General features: G+C 43.0%; 3 protein-coding genes across 3 annotated transcripts; all 3 read right to left on the bottom strand.

The window, feature by feature from the left end:
* Nucleotides 1–1,814: 1,814 nt before the first annotated feature.
* tyk2 (tyrosine kinase 2) lies at nt 1,815–10,460 on the bottom strand. The gene is made up of 24 exons (XM_084676611.1): nt 10,327–10,460; nt 9,588–9,787; nt 9,133–9,256; nt 8,905–9,034; nt 8,454–8,617; nt 7,944–8,322; nt 7,662–7,847; nt 7,273–7,430; nt 7,079–7,196; nt 6,785–6,968; nt 6,545–6,663; nt 6,212–6,388; nt 5,929–6,016; nt 5,601–5,728; nt 5,128–5,263; nt 4,686–4,837; nt 4,427–4,577; nt 4,233–4,324; nt 3,755–3,947; nt 3,478–3,596; nt 3,146–3,318; nt 2,927–3,044; nt 2,702–2,812; nt 1,815–2,618 (listed from the first exon to the last, which is right to left on the bottom strand). The coding sequence occupies exons 2-24, from the start codon at nt 9,769–9,771 to the stop codon at nt 2,478–2,480; spliced, it is 3,525 nt and encodes a 1,174-aa protein (XP_084532737.1). The 5' UTR covers nt 9,772–9,787; nt 10,327–10,460; the 3' UTR covers nt 1,815–2,477.
* Nucleotides 10,461–10,746: 286 nt separating this feature from the next.
* Nucleotides 10,747–14,103, bottom strand: cdc37 (cell division cycle 37 homolog (S. cerevisiae)). The gene is made up of 8 exons (XM_084677345.1): nt 13,793–14,103; nt 13,156–13,437; nt 12,928–13,033; nt 12,341–12,456; nt 12,088–12,210; nt 11,796–11,978; nt 11,614–11,685; nt 10,747–11,428 (listed from the first exon to the last, which is right to left on the bottom strand). The coding sequence occupies exons 1-8, from the start codon at nt 13,898–13,900 to the stop codon at nt 11,288–11,290; spliced, it is 1,131 nt and encodes a 376-aa protein (XP_084533471.1). The 5' UTR covers nt 13,901–14,103; the 3' UTR covers nt 10,747–11,287.
* Nucleotides 14,104–14,271: 168 nt separating this feature from the next.
* On the bottom strand, nt 14,272–17,080 carry LOC146253368 (vascular cell adhesion protein 1-like). The gene is made up of 6 exons (XM_084677349.1): nt 16,331–17,080; nt 15,682–15,948; nt 15,228–15,560; nt 14,881–15,132; nt 14,731–14,789; nt 14,272–14,631 (listed from the first exon to the last, which is right to left on the bottom strand). Exons 1-5 carry the CDS (start codon nt 16,380–16,382, stop codon nt 14,782–14,784), a joined length of 912 nt encoding a protein of 303 aa, XP_084533475.1. The 5' UTR covers nt 16,383–17,080; the 3' UTR covers nt 14,272–14,631; nt 14,731–14,781.
* Nucleotides 17,081–17,095: the final 15 nt, after the last annotated feature.

The following is a 17,095-nucleotide window of genomic DNA, read 5'->3' as shown; positions in this document are numbered from 1 at the left end:
AGATAGAAAACGTCGACAAATAAATAATTCGTGATTTCTTAAAAATCACGGATACAAATTTGTCTGTTAACCAAAATATATTCAAGTCACATTTAAATAATGAATAAAGTGCAGTCTGTCAGCTTCAATTTGAAGGTATTCACATCCAAATTGATGGGAGGGTTCAGGAATAACAGTTCTATAACATGTAGTTCCCTTTTTTTTTCAAGGGACCAAAAGTAATTGGACAATTGACAAAAAAGCTGTTTCATGGACAGGTGTGGGCTATTCTTTGTTATTTCTTAATCAATTAAGCAAGTAAAAGGTCAGGAGTGAATATCAGGTGTGGCATTTGCATTGGGAATCTGTTGCTGTGAACCAACATGTGGTCAAAGGAGCTTTCAATGCAAGTGTATTAGCCATCATCAGGGTCACTCAGTCTGCATAGTTGAAAAGTCACGTCAAGAAAATCCATCACAGATACCAGGAACATCAGTGGCCAAATCAACAGTTTGGTACATTCTGAGAAAATAGAATGCACTGGTGAGCTTGGCAACACAAAAAGGCCTGGACGTCCAAGGAAGACAACAGTAGATAGATGAGATAGATGATCGCTGGATCCTGTCCATTGTGAAGAAAAAACCCTTCACAACATCCAGGCAAGTGAAGAATACTCTCCAGGAGGTAGGCATATCATTATCCAAGTCCACCATAAAGAGAAGACCACAAGTGCAAATAGGGGGTTTACCACAAGGCGCAAACCATTCATAAATCTCAAGAGTACGGGCCAGATTAGACTTTGCCCCCCCAAAAAAACACCCACCCAGTTCTGGAACAGCATTATTTGTACAGATGAAACTAAGATCTCCCTGTACCAGAAGGATAGGAAGAAAAAAGTATGGAGAAGGCTTGGAATGGCTCATGATCTGAAGCATACCACATCATCTGTAAAACACGGCGGCCGCAGTGTGATTGCATGGCTTCCAATGGCACTGGGACACTCGTGTTTATTGATAAGACAGAAGCAGCCGGATGGATTCTAAAGTGTATAGAGGGAAATTGTCTGCACAGATTCAATCAAATTCAGCAAAGCTACACTTTACAGATGGATAATGACCCAAAACATAATGCAAACAGAGTTAAGGCAAAGAAGTGGAATATTCTGCAATGGTCAATCCCCTGATCTCAATCCGATCAAGCATGCATTTCATTTGCTGAAGACTTAAGGGCAGGGCAAGTCCCGCGAACAAACAACTGAAGACAGCTGTAGTAAAGGCCTGGCAAAGCATCACAAATGAGAAAACTCAACGTTTGATGTCCATGTGTTCCAGACTTCAAGCACTGCCAAGGATTGTCGACTAAAGTATTCAAAACATTTTATTTATGATTGTTAATTTGTCTAATTACTTTAAGCCTGTCAGGGTGGGTATCAACTGGCCCCCACCTCTCATAAGCTAAAGTCTGGAGTTTCTGGACGGACTCTCCTTAATGGCACTCACACCCCATTGTGTAACTTTCTTAGCATTGCTAGTCATATGTTAAGTAAGAGTCAAGATTTGGTCTGATTGGTTGTCCTTGTGTATAAAGGGAAAAGTGAAGCATTATTCTGTGGATTCTCCATCTCCTGAGACCTTCTCCTCAGTTCTGGCTTGTCCTACCATCCTACTCCTTGCTAACCTCTTGCTTTCTCTCCAGAAAGGCTGGACTTGAAATAAATTAACCGATATGCAGTTTAGTCCATTGTGGTGGCGTACAGAGCAACAATTATGAAAACTGTCAATGTCCAAATATTTATGGACTAAAATAAAGCAATGTTGTGTAGTGTTAACTTGACATTTTGCTGTGGAAAATGTGTTCACGTTTATTAAGATGACTATTTTGTACATTACAAGATCAAGCAATCATAACGGAAATACAGACTATGGCAAATATATAAAGCTAAAACTGTAAACGCCAACAGTGCAATTTACTGAATAAAAGTGGTATTGTTTATTGTAGGCCTAGTCTATGAATTCCTGAATGGCAATATTCATTATCTCTGGCAGTACAGCCAAACAAATATTTGTTTAATCCAAGTATTGCTGTATCAGTAATTTATTGAAATTTCATAAATCAATTTAAACCTATTAAACAGCCAAGACCACAGAAGACACTGAAGAATACAAAAGTTCAAGGAATAACTTAACCCTTGTGTTATCTTCAGGTCATTCTGACCCATCAGTCATTGTGACCCACGGTCGTTTGCGACAACTTTACTGCATACAAAAACAAAGTGAAGCATTTCTTTTAACCGTTGGGCTGTCTCAGACCCCCCACATTGCGAAGGTGAAAAGAAAATTATTTTTATTTGCTTTTGTATTGAGTACAATTGGGTAAACACAACGATGGTTCGTTATGAACCTTTGGGTCATGTGACCCGAAGGCAGCACAAGGGTTAAAGTCTTAGATAGCAAATGTCTGAGGTATAGAGAGAGGTGAAGTCCCAAGTGGTTTAATCATTACTGACTTATTTGGGCCAAACGAACATTGGGCTGAAATTCATATGTCCGCCGAATGGCTTCAATGCTCTCAATGAGAGATGGAAAAGTTGGACGTCGAGAGGGGTCAACATCCCAACAGCGCTCCATCAACATGTAAACCTGAGGAAAGAGACACATTAGGGCTGCTGCATAAAGTACATGAGACCAACAGAAAAGTTGGGAGTTTAAAATGGTCGTTTTACCTCATGAGGACAGTCACGTGGGGAGGGCAATCTCCTGTTTCTCTCGAGAAGTTTTATCAACACCATCGGTGTCATTGGTTCCTTTTCATTTACCATCATTTTTGAGAACTTCTACAGAAAGTATATAAAAATATACATTTATAACTTGCACACCCTACATAGGTAGATTGTCTCTCTACATCAAAGATTAAGACAGTCAATGAGAAAAAGCTGAGAATGTCATACTGTTGGGGGATTCTGATGATAATCACAGCGGGTCAGTATCTCATAGAGCGTCACACCAAAAGACCAAATGTCAGAGGAGAAGGAAAACTTGCTCTCCTTGAGACACTCAAGTGCATACCTGCAACAACAAAAAAAGAAGACAAAAATGTCAAATCCCACATGTATCAGAGCCTGGGATCAGCTCCCACTCTGGGCTGTTCCAAGTCCTACAGAACTCACCAGAACACTGGACTGTCCCCATCCTCCCGTACACGGTAATACACCTCTCCCTCAGGGATGTACTTGGTCAAGCCAAAGTCCCCAATCTTCACCAAACCCTCATTCTCCACCAGAACATTCCGTGCAGCCAAATCTCGGTGTATGTACCTCTTAGAGTGTAAGTAATCCATCCCCTTTATGGGAGAGGACAAAGGGATGTTCAGGAGAGAGAAAGAAGATATAAGTTAGAGGTTAAGATGGGGGGCATTAGGATCATCTTCCATTGACAAATTATTTCATGCACATATGTATCCAATTTCTACCGCTACAGTGTCTGATGGGGCAGAACTTACCTGGCAAATCTGCTGGGCGAAGAGAAGGCTGTGTGCCACACCCAGGCGCTGTTTCGGAAGGTACTCTTTGAGACTGCCAAGGGGGAGGTACTCCATGATCAGCTGCAATACCTGCCCTCCTGCAGGGAGCCAAAACATTCCTTTACACACCGAACCCCACCATAAATGCCACTCCCATTATTCTTTCACATGAAAACAAAACATCTGTGTGTTGACAGCACATTGCATGATGGTTGCTGGTGGATGAAAGGCAGGGCCACATCTAGACAGCTCTTACCGAGTTCCGAACAACAGCCCTTGTACTTGACTATGTTTTTGTGGTAGAGGGACCTCAGGATCTTGATCTCCTTTATCCAGCTTTCATGGAGATGTCCACCTCCTTCATGCTTCAAGGTCTTCACTGCCACCCACTCTCCTGTCCCGTCATTGGTCGGGTCGTACACATACAGCATCACCTTCCCAAAGTGACCCTGGAGACAAAGCATAAACATACAAAGTGTTTGTCAAGAGAGATGTGTGAAATAAAGTTACTCTCTCTATTGACTCCAGGGGGAGACATTGAGCTTACATCACTTTGAAGTTGTTTTTTTTACTATTCTTGTATGACTATAAGTCAGAAAGGGTTCCTCTGGACTTGGATTCCAGTGTACATTGAAATAATTCTGTGATCTGATAAGGTATATCAGAATATCACACAAGTGAGTGGTACACTGGCAATAACTAGGGCAAACGGACACGTTGGGGCATGTACTGACCTCTCCTAGGTCCCGCATCTTTCTCAGGTGGCGTTTGTGGAAAACACTGGGGTCGGCATCTGGCAGAGACTCACTGGGGGATATGTCCGGATCTGGACAGACAAGGTCATCAACTCACGGACACAACGGACATAACCATCCATTGGAAGAGATAGAAAAAAGGAAGGGAGGAGTCCGAGGGTGCGGGGACCTACTTTTGTTCTGTAACTCCGTGAGCTCACGGAGCACGATGCGGAAGGATGGCCTCTCCACGGGTACGTATGTCAAACACATGCTGATGAAGCTGGCCAGCTCCTGAGAGGTCGGCTCGGGGAGGCGCTTCTGCGTTTCGTAAAAACGCTCTTTCTGTCAAGGTGAGAGATCAGGGGGGGGGGGTTAAAAGGAGTGACATGGAAAACGAGAGGCCAGGAACAGTGGGTGCAAGCCAAGAGGAGGCGACAGACCAGGCCCTACCTCCGACAGTGTGCTGCGACTCATGGGCAGGTCACCGTTGTTGCAGATCTCCAGCAGTGTGGCCCCAAAGCTCCACTGGTCTGCAGCGCTACCAAGGGGGGCCCCGTTCGGCACACACTCTGGGGCAATCCATGGGATCCGCTCCAGGCGCTCTGTATTGAAGACAGTCAAACCAGCCGTTACATGTAAAACATGAAAAACCTATGGCACGTTTTAACACCGTTTTAACACTGTTCAATTTGTGCTTATATGGTGACATTATGAGGCAACAGGAAGTAAGATGGAGATACTTCCTGATGTTCTCTAACAGATAAATAAGGCAGTGTAGCAAGGAAACTGTGTTAATGTGTAAAATGAACAAATAACGATTACATTTAATCATTACATTCATGTACAGTGCTAGGATAAGAAGAAATGAGGGTAGGTCACTGGCAGTACCAACCTTCTCGGGAAAGGGCAGTGACAGAAATGCCAGGATCACTCAGTTTGATAAAAGGAGTGGTGCCATCCTCAAGACCACGACGAGCCACCAAAATGTTCTTGGCACAGACATTTCCATGAACCAGGCGTTTGGACTCCTGCAAAGGGAATAGGTGTGCGTCATAGGATACACAGCACATGCAACTCAACAGCTACAGAACTGAGGGTTCAAATAGGTCTGTATATTTTATTTTATTCTAATTCCACTTAGTACTGCTAGTTTTGTACCTTTGGTATAGATAGTCCACATATTTAAACGTTTGGTTCCTATATGTTTATTGTATGCACCTTCCTGCCAAAGCAAATTCTTAGTCTGTGCAAACTTTCATGGCGAATAAATCCCATTCTGATTCAAGTCAAAGAATAGGTTTCGAAAGCATTGGTGGCAATGGGATGGTCTCTGTTGCCACATGATGGGGTCAGGGATCAACTTACAATGTAGCTGAGGGCACTGGCCAGCTGTTTGGCAACAGTGAATTTCCACTGAGGAGTAACCAGTGCTTTCTCCCTACGTAGGAACACATCCAGTGGCCCAAACTCCACAAATTCCTCCACCATGATGTCTGTGAAGAGGTCAATTATCAACAATCACTGACATGACACAAGATACATGTATTCTGTCACATATGGAGGTTTTAGATCAACCAGCAGTTCTTTTTCTCATAGTTTACCTATAAACTGACAATGTGAAAGGGAAGTGCGAAGGCTAGAAGAGAAGTTGGATAGAATGGGGAAGTGAGATCAAAAGTGACATTGCACTTACTCTCTGATCCTTTCACAGAAACCCCATGTACAAAGACCAGATGACTGTGGGACACCTGACTCATGAAGCTTGCTGTCTCAAAGAATGCCTAGTAAAGACAAATAGGAAAGGTTGCAGGAACATTTAGAATATGTGTGTACATTTTACCAGCTTCACATTACTATACACTTCATTTGTACCTCTCAAGATCTGAACACTCAAAAAAGCTAGCAAGCTAGAGACAGTGGCAGAGAACAACAAATCCGACAAGTGTTTGGGTATGTCTAGGATCATGGGAACTCACCAATGCTTTGTCTTTGTGGCTTTGATCCAGGATCTTGAGAACCACACTGATCCCTTTGCGATCATTGTTGATGTTGTTGTTGTTCCACTCATCCTCCTCTTCATCCTCCCCTCCACCCCAGACCAGCAGACGTCCAGAATAGATATTGGTTCTTGTACCCCTTCCCAAATGGTGCTCCTGTTCACGGCCAAAACATTACAGACAAACGTTACAGACCCAAACTCAACATTAAGAGCAATGACCCCTAAGGTAGAATATGGTCAGAGGGATATTTGTAGTGAAACAGATGCTCAGATGAGGGTGGTGAGAAAGGTGTAAAAGTGGTTCTGTCACCCGTATGATCTCCTTGTCTTTGATTGGATAAAAGCGCAGCTGGGTCAGGTCGAGGGTCACAGAGTCTGGCTGGACTGAGAAATCTGCCCCTGGCCTCTTCACTAACAGATTGGACAAGTCTACAACACACACACACCTTTATTTCAACAGAGGCAAGCCAGAAAACAGCAGAACACTGACATGAAGAGGAACAACTTTCACACAAACCACACAACCATTTCAGCTACACATAAAGCCAACCTCCAGGCCGGGGTGGACAGCTTTTCTTGACCGAGAAATTGTCTGTGCCTGACTTCAGTACGTATGTCTTCAAGCTGTCTGTAAGCTCCTTCACACAGGAGAACTCCCTGTCCCAGCCCTCCAGAGAAAACACACTGCCTTTCTGGTGAATCCGGAACTGTTTGTGGATGGAACCTTCACCATTCTGTGTGATGCCAGGAAAAAAAAGACACAAATACAGTCTCATCGAAATCACGTGAGTTTTCCCCACACTTAAATCACAGTCCTGACAGTACGAGTGCACTCTAAACTTACCTGACTCCTGTTGAGAACAACCAGTATAATGCAATGATAGTCAATAACACTCCAGCGCACCAGGAAGGGTCCCTCTTCCACTGCCTCCTTCTTTAGCCTCATCAGCACAAAGTCATCACTGAAAAAGCACAGTGAGTGAGTGGAAAAACGGACAATATGAACCGAGGAAAAGAAAGACAGAGAGTAAGACTCACTGCATAGGTCCATGGATGCCATTCGTGGCGTTCAGCACCACTCTGGGTGGAGCCACCTCATGACATAGGTAGTGGTGGGCGTCTGCCGTCAGGCGGAAGTACCCATCCAGGAGGGAGACGAAGGAGCGAGCCTCCAGGCTAGACTTCATCTGCACCTCCTGCATACTCATATACAAACACGTATTCTACCATTGGAACGGACACGCCTCCCACTTACAGGCAGATCTCTTCCATTCACAAAACGTACAGGATGTCACTGCTATCTCACACACACGTGCACAGACACACAGCATGGCAATAGGAATACAGTCAGTCTAAGACTAAAGTGACGGAGAGTACAGGGAGTGGATTGCAAGGTACTTGACAAACAACATAGTAGGTGCTCTGACCATGGAGTGGTTGTCTTGTTTGCTGATGCAGATGCAGTCTCCAGTGATGGCAACATGGGAGATTTCAGGGAAATCACAGAAAAAGGTCCATTTATCGAGAGAGTTGACATCCTGTTGGCATGGCTGCGGCTTCATTTTTTTTCTGTTCTCCAAGTAGTCATTCCCAAGGTAACTGTTGGCCTTTGCCTATTAGAGAAACACGAGGTAGAACACGCTTCTTTTTTTTACACAAAAAGCCAAGACAGTCTCAAGACACATTCTCACTCTCACACAGACACAAACCTTTTGCACTGAAGCCTTCCTCCACTGAATTCCCTTACAGCCAGACACCATGATCTCATGCGTGACCTCAGCACGAAAGCTGACTGCAGTGGCACCTTGCGCGTGGGTGGAGTTGAGGTAGGCCCCACTCCCATCATTGTCCTCACGCAGCTCCAGGTGGGACACAGCAAAGGTCTCTGTGCCAAAGTGAGGTGCCAGATACTCCAGTGTGGAGATGTACTTATACATGACCTCCTGAGAGCCTAGCCGGCCAATGCCAACAGTGTGCTTCTGGAAGGTTCTCACAAAGTCAGAGAACACATGGTGTATACGGATCTTGGTCAGGAAGTTGTCCTTGGCAATATGTCTGGAGAAGGATCTTGGAATGCACTGCAGGAAGCTGTTGAAAATGAATTCAAATGAAGGCTACTATATTTCCAATGAATTGTACTCAATAATGTAAAGCTTGCCACCAGTAAAAGGACCTGCTTCAAGCCACACTGATATTTCCACACACAAGTCAGTCATTACCTGATAGACTTGGTCACCTCTTGTAAGGTTGAGTCTGTTTGCAGAGCCTGATGAGAGAGTTGAAGCACAGCCATCCCCAAACTCTCATTCTTAAAACGACTCAGTTCCTCCTCTCCCTGGGCTTCCTCCATTGAAGCTACATCATTCACAAAATCATACTTTGCCTGCAGCAGATAAAACATATGGCAGATCGTAAGTCTGTGCAACAAGTAAGAATTGTAGTTAAGTGGGTATACGTCATAGGGTTGCAACTAATGCGAACCACACAAAAACCACAACTCAACCCTTGGAGATCCAGAACCAGCTCGTCATGAGAATGACAATACCAACAACCCAACATCCTGAGTCTCCCAATCTCTCTCCAGAAAGGTTTCTCAAGTCACTCCGCCTCGGGTTTGTAGTCTTGAGACTGACACAACACAACACTTTGTATGAAATCAAATGAACACACCTGAGCGAACAGATATTCCAAGGAGGTCATTTCAAGCAGAGATGTGCAGCCCTGTTCACCTGACCGTGGGGCAAAGCGCTGCACCGCAGGTTCCTGCTCACTAAGCCCATGCCAGTTCCTAAAATAAAATCTACGGAAGAAAATGTCCTTTCAAGTATCGTTATGGGCACCATGGGCTAAATTATTGTATAGATTCTTAATATAGTTTGGACCCTTACAGACACTAACCTCATACGGTAGTGAAGCACGAGGCTTGAGGTTTCCTCTGGGTTAAAGATGTGGTTTGGGCTAAACCAGCAGAGGGATGTAGGATCATACAGGGCAAACAGAGCATGACACAATGGAGTGATCCCTATTGGACAGGAGGACAGTTTGGTTTAAGGTTACACAGCTGTGAAAGAGGCTCATAAAATAAATTACCAGCAACACCCATTGGAGAATATAACAAATGAATTAAGATTTTTCAAGCAGCCAAGATCATCTTTGGTTACATTCAGAGTGGTGGTGGGGGGGGGGTCAACTTCTTCTCCAGGGGGAAAAGTAATATTTACCATTACAGGTAAGAACGATATATAAATGTATGGATACCCCCAACCTGTTGTTTTTCCTCTTTCGGGGGGAACCCCCCCCGTATTCGAACCCTGGTTACATTTTTACATACAGCACAAAACAACAATTCTCACCAACAGCCTGGGCTGCAGAGATGCACAGATCCTCAGCTGTGACCTTGCAGTCTGTGTGGGACAGATAACGCGCGCCTTCCTTGGTCCAGAAGAGGTAGACATGGATACCGCGACTCTGAGGCGGCTCACAATGGCCAGTGGAGTCCGCTGCCTTCATACTCTTGAAGCGCCCACGCCGATACATTATATGCAATTTATCACTATGACAGCACAAGAAAACAAAACTGGAAGCATTAGTACTTCCTACAGGTGGAAGGTGGAATTTTCAAGTAAAGAAGGAAGTTCGCTTTGTGTATTTTCCTTACTGATGGCAACACACAAACATTCTGATGTAGACCATTTCATTTGTTTGTATTCAATTAATGAAAGGAATGATACTTTCGACAACACCTGAAAAACACTCAATTATTGTCTTCCCCGTCAGGCTATGCCTTCTTTATATACAGTTGTGCTATGCACATGCTTCCCGATACATATTATTCAAACAAGGCCTTCCGGGTATTAAGCTTGTAGGTAAACACACAGAACCAACTGTAGAACAAGTGATTGTAAACAATATTTCAACGTTCGGCGGATCAGTTTGGTTCAGTTAACAAGTTTACTAAATTACGAGTTTAGGATTATTACTGACATTAAATATAATAAGTCCTGTATTTCCTATGAGTTTAGCTCTCGTTTCTGATTAAAACCTACCAAAGATAGCGTTTTTCTTTCAAATGTGTATTCGTAAGTGTCTTACCATTTAGATGTTTAAATTCGGATATAAAATGTCAAACAAAGCTGTGACAAGAAACGATATCCTCTGTCTTACAAACGGTGATGCGTATTTCCACCACGCCTACGCATTCCAGTGGCGTAGCCTACTGTATGAGGAAAACTGTTTCTTAAGCTGGGGCCACTCCCCTTGAACCATATGGTTGGTAGGCTATTTAAAGGACAAGTGCGAACTGCAATGAAAATCCACAATATATGTGCATGACTTCCTATGCAACTTTCAAGTCTTATTAAACAAAATACACGTACTTACAAATATAAATTAAGTAAACTTATCAAAATGGTGAAAGGTGACACCTAGTGGTCCAATAAAAGGCAGATTACCACTGATAGACAAGCTTGAGCCCATTCATGAGAAAGCTCAGAATTGAATTTATGAAGCAAGTCAGTTTCCAGGATACTGTTTATTTGATATTGTGATATCTGGACAAGTAGCTCACACATTTCCTAGTTTTACACATGCATAACCCGGGTTAAGGTGTCACAACAGTAGAAATCATTACCTATCTCTGATAACTACAACCAAAACATAAACATGATAGACTCACACACAGAATAGGGGTTTTGGGTAGGCTTAGGTACAACTCTATAAGCGTATATGAAGCCCTCTGCGACACTGATTGTAAAAAGGGCTATACAAATAAAATAAAAATTGAGTGTGTTGAGACAAGCATATAAATGTGTCTTTACTCAAGCCCAAACAAGAATAAAGCAAAGACAGAAATCAAATGATGTATGACTGCAATATTGTAGAACTATTTTTAATCATGTAGCTTGAAGAGGGTAAACAGGAAAAAGTTGCATCGTTTCAAAGCTTGAACCACAAATGAGAAACATTGGGTGTAGCGTCAGCAATAGTTTGGGTGAGTACATACGATGTTGTATTGAAAATATTCAATGGAACATTATCATTAAGTCACAGTTGGTCATTCAGTCTTGTTTTCTTCAACATCTTGCTTCAATTCCTCATAAGTACCCTCTTCTTCCTTGTCATCTCCATCATCTGTCCTCGAGTTGGGGACCCAGAGCCCGGAGTCTATGCATCTCTTCATGTGGGCCTTTGCCTCCTTTACGTTGGGAATCACATCATGAATACCACTTTGAATGTTGTTTGGTAAGAATGACCACCATCTTTGAATGCTTCTATTCTTTTAAAAATGGTATAGGTATGTTTTATATGCCTTTAATTGGCTATTCTAAAAATGGAGTCAGGATTATAAATACTGCATTCATCCTTCCCTTTGTATCTTACCGTTGGGTCCATTTTGCTGATAACAGTCTGCAACATCTGAATGTCCTTGTCATCAAAGCATTTCTTCATCTCCTGCAAGTAGAGTGGAGTCTCTTATATCTACCCTTTGCTCGGAACCGAATGCGGTGTGAATGAATGGGGCAGAATGGCTGTGGTAAACCTAAGGGCAGCGGTGCACTTACCTCGGGCAGGGACTCATACACCTCTACAGGGTCTATTCCTCCAGGCCCAAGGCGTTTCTGCCTCTCCTCCTCCTCATACTCCTTCAAAGCCTTCTCAATGCGAATTTTTGCTCTGGTACGAACCCGCTCCTTAAATGATTCCAACTCATCATTGAAAGCATCCTGATACTGTTGGTCTGCGGTCTGAAACATTGCAATTTGGTTATACTTTTGAAAGTCTACAAAAACATCTCATATGCACTTCAGTCAGATATAATTGAGAATGCATACAGAGAACTTTGCTGACACACACCTTTATTTTGGCAAAGAATTGGCGGAAGCAACCACGGGGGTCCACCTTAAGACTTTTTGCAAGTTCCAGGATAAACTGCATGACTATGGTCTGGTGGGCCACTTGCTCCATCAAGGCATGTTTCTGCAAGTAGAAAATAGACAACAGAGAACCTTGCCTAATGAAACACACTCAGGCCAAATAAACACACACAAATAGTTTGATTGTGGATTTAATTCCATCACTAAGGAGCATTGTACAGTGTAGTCCTTACCTCTTCAACCTCCAGGTCAATGCACCTGATGACCAGGTAGTTTGCAGTTTCCTCACACACCAAGTGAGAGTTGTCTGATAGGTACTTCTGGCTGTCATCCCAGCGTCGCAACATACCTGGGAAAGAAAAGAAAACATTGACACCCATCCAACACTAGCCTGTCGTTGTCATACTCATAATTCTAGTCAGAATGAGTCTGAAAACTCTCCGTTGGGCTGTGACTACGGGGCGTGTTTCAACCGAACTCGTAAAACATATGCCTCTACGCTCAATTGGATAGACCTACAACCAGAGTAACTTAATATGTTGTTTGTTGAAAACGAATTCAACCCAAGGGCTCTTTCGTGAAGTTGTTGATTAAGTTACTGTTGATCACCTGTCCATCATCGTATAAAGCCCTTCCTGGCAATTTCATTGGTCCGCCCAGATCCTGGTTTTATGTAGTTGTTCCCAATACGAGACCCTCCAGACCCAACTTCCCGACAATTTTTTTTTGTGGGCTGGGAGAAGTTGGGCTGGCAGCCAGGCTAATCCAACACCCCAAAAATAACAAAATAAAAACAGGGACATGGGGTAGTGATTCTCACCAAAGTGTTTGATCTCTTTTTCATACTTCTCCACAAATGTCTTGTGCTTCTGCTCTTTCTGCTCCTCTGTCTCCTCTGATACGTCAGGTTTAGAATTGACGATGCTCTGAGGGTACACACAGGGAGTGAGCAACAGACAGTGAAATTGTGGGGGAAAAGGGTATCACAAATGATAAATGATCACCAGAATTGTACAGAATGGAATCAGGAATCAGAAACAAGCCTTGCCTTGCTAAAGCCCTCCTTGCTAAGTGTGTCCACGTTCCATGGCATTTTCTTCTCTTCTTGCCGATACTCCTCCATTTTCTTTTCCCAGTCCCTCTCTTCCTTCTTCAGCTTTTTCTCTTCTGCCTGTGCCTTGCTCAGATCAGCTTTGGCATCATCTGTAGCCGAGATGGACATATCCCTCAACTTCTTCTGTACTTCTGCCAGCTTGCGTTTGCACTCAGTCAGACCTTTCTGCATCTCCTCACCTTTGGCCTGAAACTGATCCATTCTTTCAACACGCGCCTGTAGCAAAAGGAAGAAATAACATCTCACATGAATATAGCCTTATAATTTGATAGCGTAGCCTTATAATTTGAAGCTATAGCCAAATGTATAATTATGTAGCTAGTGCTTGATTTATTTATTTTTTAGCAAGCCTTATTAATTACTGACAACATATCATAAGCAAGTTAATAGTACAATCGATAAAGTAGTTAGCTGGCTAGTCGGCTAGCTAGATGGTTCTAGAACGCTAGTAACGAGCTAATCTAAGCACCGTAATCTCATTTATAGCTAGCTAGCTCACTATGATCTGGAGGAGGTCTGATTTTTTAACTTTACAGTGATCTCTCTAGTCAATATTACTACCTAACGTTACCTGATGTCGCCATCTGAAAAGGCTGGGCGTATCGATGTTGGGATGAGTATCATCTTCATCATCGGAGACCTCAATGTGGTCCCATGCGCTGTAGTCAATTCTCGACATGGTGGCTAAAATACCTAGCTCCTTTTCACCAGTCTAAAAGTCACACTTTACAGATAGTTACAGATTAAGATTCTAAATGGTATCGACCTATCGACAGTAATATTGTCTGCAAGCCGAAATGAATAGGTTACGGTCCTTTGCTTCTCATGGACAAAAGTGAGCAGTTAACTGGTGGTCAGCTAACCATTTAGCTCTAACGCAAACCACAACACAGGAAACGTTTCAAGTTTTCCCATTTACGTCACTACGTAAAATCACGGTGTACGTACTACTCGACGTTTCTTCTTTTAATTTGATTTGTCTATCGCATTCAATTTAAAGGTGCATCACTCGCAGTAAACATTGGTCAGAATAAAAGATTGCAAAGGAAAGTAAAACCCGTCTCCTTACAGTCTCGACGTGCCATATTTACCAGATAGCAACAGGGACATTTCTGTTCAAATCAAGAGTTGAATTGGTCATTACAGTATAACAATGTTTATAGCCGCCATTTTATTAGTATTATTCAGTAAGCAAAATAGGTTATGATATGATTTGAGAAGTTTACTACTTGACTACTTTGACTACTTGAGTCGAACACTGAGGTGAGAGGGACCACACACTACATATAACATTGTAATAACAGCAATATTCAACTATCATACATTACGACAAACTATTGAATGAGCCCTTTAAATGTGAAGTTGATCTCTGTCTCCATGAGATGGTCTGGCAGATGAACGTTTTCACAGCTGTGAGGGGACAGTAAGCAGGAAAAATTAAATCTGTTTACACTCAAATCCCTAAAGTTATTCAGGCAAAGTTCCATGGACCTACCCAACCTAACTTACATTGATGATGCTGTCAATCTGTGTTTTTGCACCCTTCAGAGATCACTTGCATTAAATACCTAAGCAGATCAAAACAAGACCAAGGCTTTAACAAATCTGCTAAATGTGTTCAGAATTAAAATCCTGTTGCACTTTACTGCGCTGTCCTACCGTTAGACTTTGTCGTCACGATGAACTGCTTACTCCTCTTGCCCAGTTTATTAGAGGCAGTGCAAGTGTAGGTCCCTGGGAGCACTGAGGAGGAGGTAAAAAGAGGTTGATCCCCAATATTTTCCTGGGGTTGTGAGGTCTGCCAGTTGTACACAGGGGCAGGGTTTCCTGTGGCAGTGCAGTTAAAAGTGACTTCATTGCCCTCCCCAAGGACAAAGGTCTCAGGCTTGGGACTGATGAAGGCTGGCGTGTCTACGGAAAAAGTATGGGAGCACATGAAACGCTATCTATGAGGGAAATCTGAATGGTGACTACAACAAAATATAAAATGTCACCAACAGACTCACAAAGCACAGAAAAGTTGAGAGGTTCTGATGTCACAGTTGGGGGAGTTTTTGGCCCCTCTGGTCCCAGGTCCAGTTCTGCCACACACCTGTACTGAGTTCCATCATCAATTACACTGGGTGTAACCAAGAGAATAGATGATACTTGAACAGGTGACGTAGGAGTGAGGTCCGAAAATGAGTGGGTATAAACTTCAGTCTGCCCTCTGTACCACCGTAGGGTGAGGTACTGAACAGGAGCAATGTTCTGGACTTCGCAGAGCAGCTGGTACTCTTTCCCCTCTAACATTGGCCCAGTGTGGTTCACAGAGCTGATGGAGACACTGTCTGGGGTCTCTGAGGAAGATAGATACTGTGTTTATACGCATGCCTGTGCGCAGCATTGAATACATTTGCTACTTTTGGAAATCACAGTCCCAACTACATACCAACATTTGTTAAGGCATTGTTGACTCACTGTAGAGAATGAGGTTGAGCTTTTCCTCACACTGTCTGGGAGCAGTGAAGAAGACTCCATAGCAAATGGGCTCTTCAATCCAATCAATCAGACTGTCTACCCGCCAATGGACAGCAAGGTCTCGCTGGGTATGTGCTGCACCGATGGCTGACTCCCAGCCCAGAACACGTACTGGGCGAGAGGCTTCACAGGTTACTGATACAGGCTCTCCAAACCTAACCACCACCCTGGATGGCTTTATCTCCAGAGAGCACCCCTCACCAGACACTGGGACATGGACAGAAGTATTATGATCAATATACTCCTTGTAGGCCAACATATCAAACCCTGATTCCTTCGATGAGTTGTGTTGTATTTACAAACTATAAACAAATGATGGATAACTTTCAAATTACGCAACAGGTGTAGGTGTTTCGTCTGGACATCACTAGCCTATTGGAATCGCTAGTCAGCATGGTGCTGGTAGTGCTAGTCACACAGAATGAAAATGAAATATTAGGTAGCGTAAGGTATTATTAAGTAATGCAGGCTTATAATTACGCTAACCTTAGCTTTGACATTTCTGACAAATGTTTTAGCGTTTGTGATCGAGGAACAAACTATTACGTAATTTCACTAGCCAATCGGTAGTACAATTAGAAAATCTTACCCGCATAGAACATGCAAAATGTTAGGATCCATTTCAGAAAGTTGTTTTCCATCGTTAGACTTTATTTTTTAGGTCCACAATGGTCCAAGTTGAAAAGCCAGTGGAATTCCTTGTGTCCTGCTAGGCAACCCTAAAGTGGTCCAACAAAAGCCCTCCCTCACCGATTGAATCCTCATTCCTTCTTTCGGCTTAAGGGCCCCGAGGGGGAGTTAACAGGAGGGGGCTGGATATTGACAGTATTCATATGCCACTCTGAAGGTAACCAACTGCCACCTTTACACAATCAAGTCAGTAAAGTTATTTGAACAACTCAATTCATATTTAATTGACCTCATAACAATTGAACCGACAGTTTTTTTTGCAAGACTAAGGGGCATTTAATTTACTAGGGATGTCACATGGCCCTAATTTTCACATTAATTAATCAGATTATTCTGTTCACAATGATCTATTGTGGAATGCTGTTGCAATGAGAACTCGTTAAACTTTTTTTGCTTGCGGGCTTTTGTTTTTGTAAAAGCTAGGTTACGTTTGTCCGGCATCAAGTCTGCAGGCCTCATACTGTTAAAAGAATGTAAGCCTATAGCAGCCACAGCAAAACATGACTTGGTACTGTTATGCTCATTCCAGTACATAGGAAACACAGCTGTAGATTCCTGTTGTACAGTGTCAATGCACTCCACCATCTTTTTCTGTGACTTGTCTCTTAGACATTTTTCAGCACTGTGCTGGCAAGCTGCCCTGAATATTTTTTACTGCCAGGTT

This window comes from Hypomesus nipponensis, chromosome 17 (assembly GCF_054491055.1).
Source record: "Hypomesus nipponensis isolate SF chromosome 17, ASM5449105v1, whole genome shotgun sequence".
Classification (NCBI taxonomy): Eukaryota; Metazoa; Chordata; class Actinopteri; order Osmeriformes; family Osmeridae; genus Hypomesus; species Hypomesus nipponensis.
This window is presented reverse-complemented; position numbering and strand designations above follow the sequence as displayed.

Excerpts from the sequence above, each read along its gene's own strand:
- tyk2 (XM_084676611.1), bottom strand. The coding sequence starts at position 9,771 with ATGTATCGGCGTGGGCGCTTCAAGAGTATGAAGGCAGCGGACTCCACT. Across the intron at positions 8,323-8,453 it reads GAGGTGACCAAGTCTATCAG|CTTCCTGCAGTGCATTCCAA; the intron begins GTAATGACTGAC and ends CATTTTCAACAG. Across the intron at positions 5,264-5,600 it reads CCAGTGCCCTCAGCTACATT|GAGTCCAAACGCCTGGTTCA; the intron begins GTAAGTTGATCC and ends TTCCCTTTGCAG.
- cdc37 (XM_084677345.1), bottom strand. The coding sequence starts at position 13,900 with ATGTCGAGAATTGACTACAGCGCATGGGACCACATTGAGGTCTCCGAT. Across the intron at positions 13,438-13,792 it reads TTTTCAGATGGCGACATCAG|GCGCGTGTTGAAAGAATGGA; the intron begins GTAACGTTAGGT and ends CTTTTGCTACAG. Across the intron at positions 12,457-12,927 it reads AAAAGAGATCAAACACTTTG|GTATGTTGCGACGCTGGGAT; the intron begins GTGAGAATCACT and ends TTTCTTTCCCAG.
- LOC146253368 (XM_084677349.1), bottom strand. The coding sequence starts at position 16,382 with ATGGAAAACAACTTTCTGAAATGGATCCTAACATTTTGCATGTTCTAT. Across the intron at positions 15,949-16,330 it reads ATTTTGCATGTTCTATGCGG|TGTCTGGTGAGGGGTGCTCT; the intron begins GTAAGATTTTCT and ends TCCATGTCCCAG. Across the intron at positions 15,133-15,227 it reads TCTCAACTTTTCTGTGCTTT|ACACGCCAGCCTTCATCAGT; the intron begins GTGAGTCTGTTG and ends CTTTTTCCGTAG.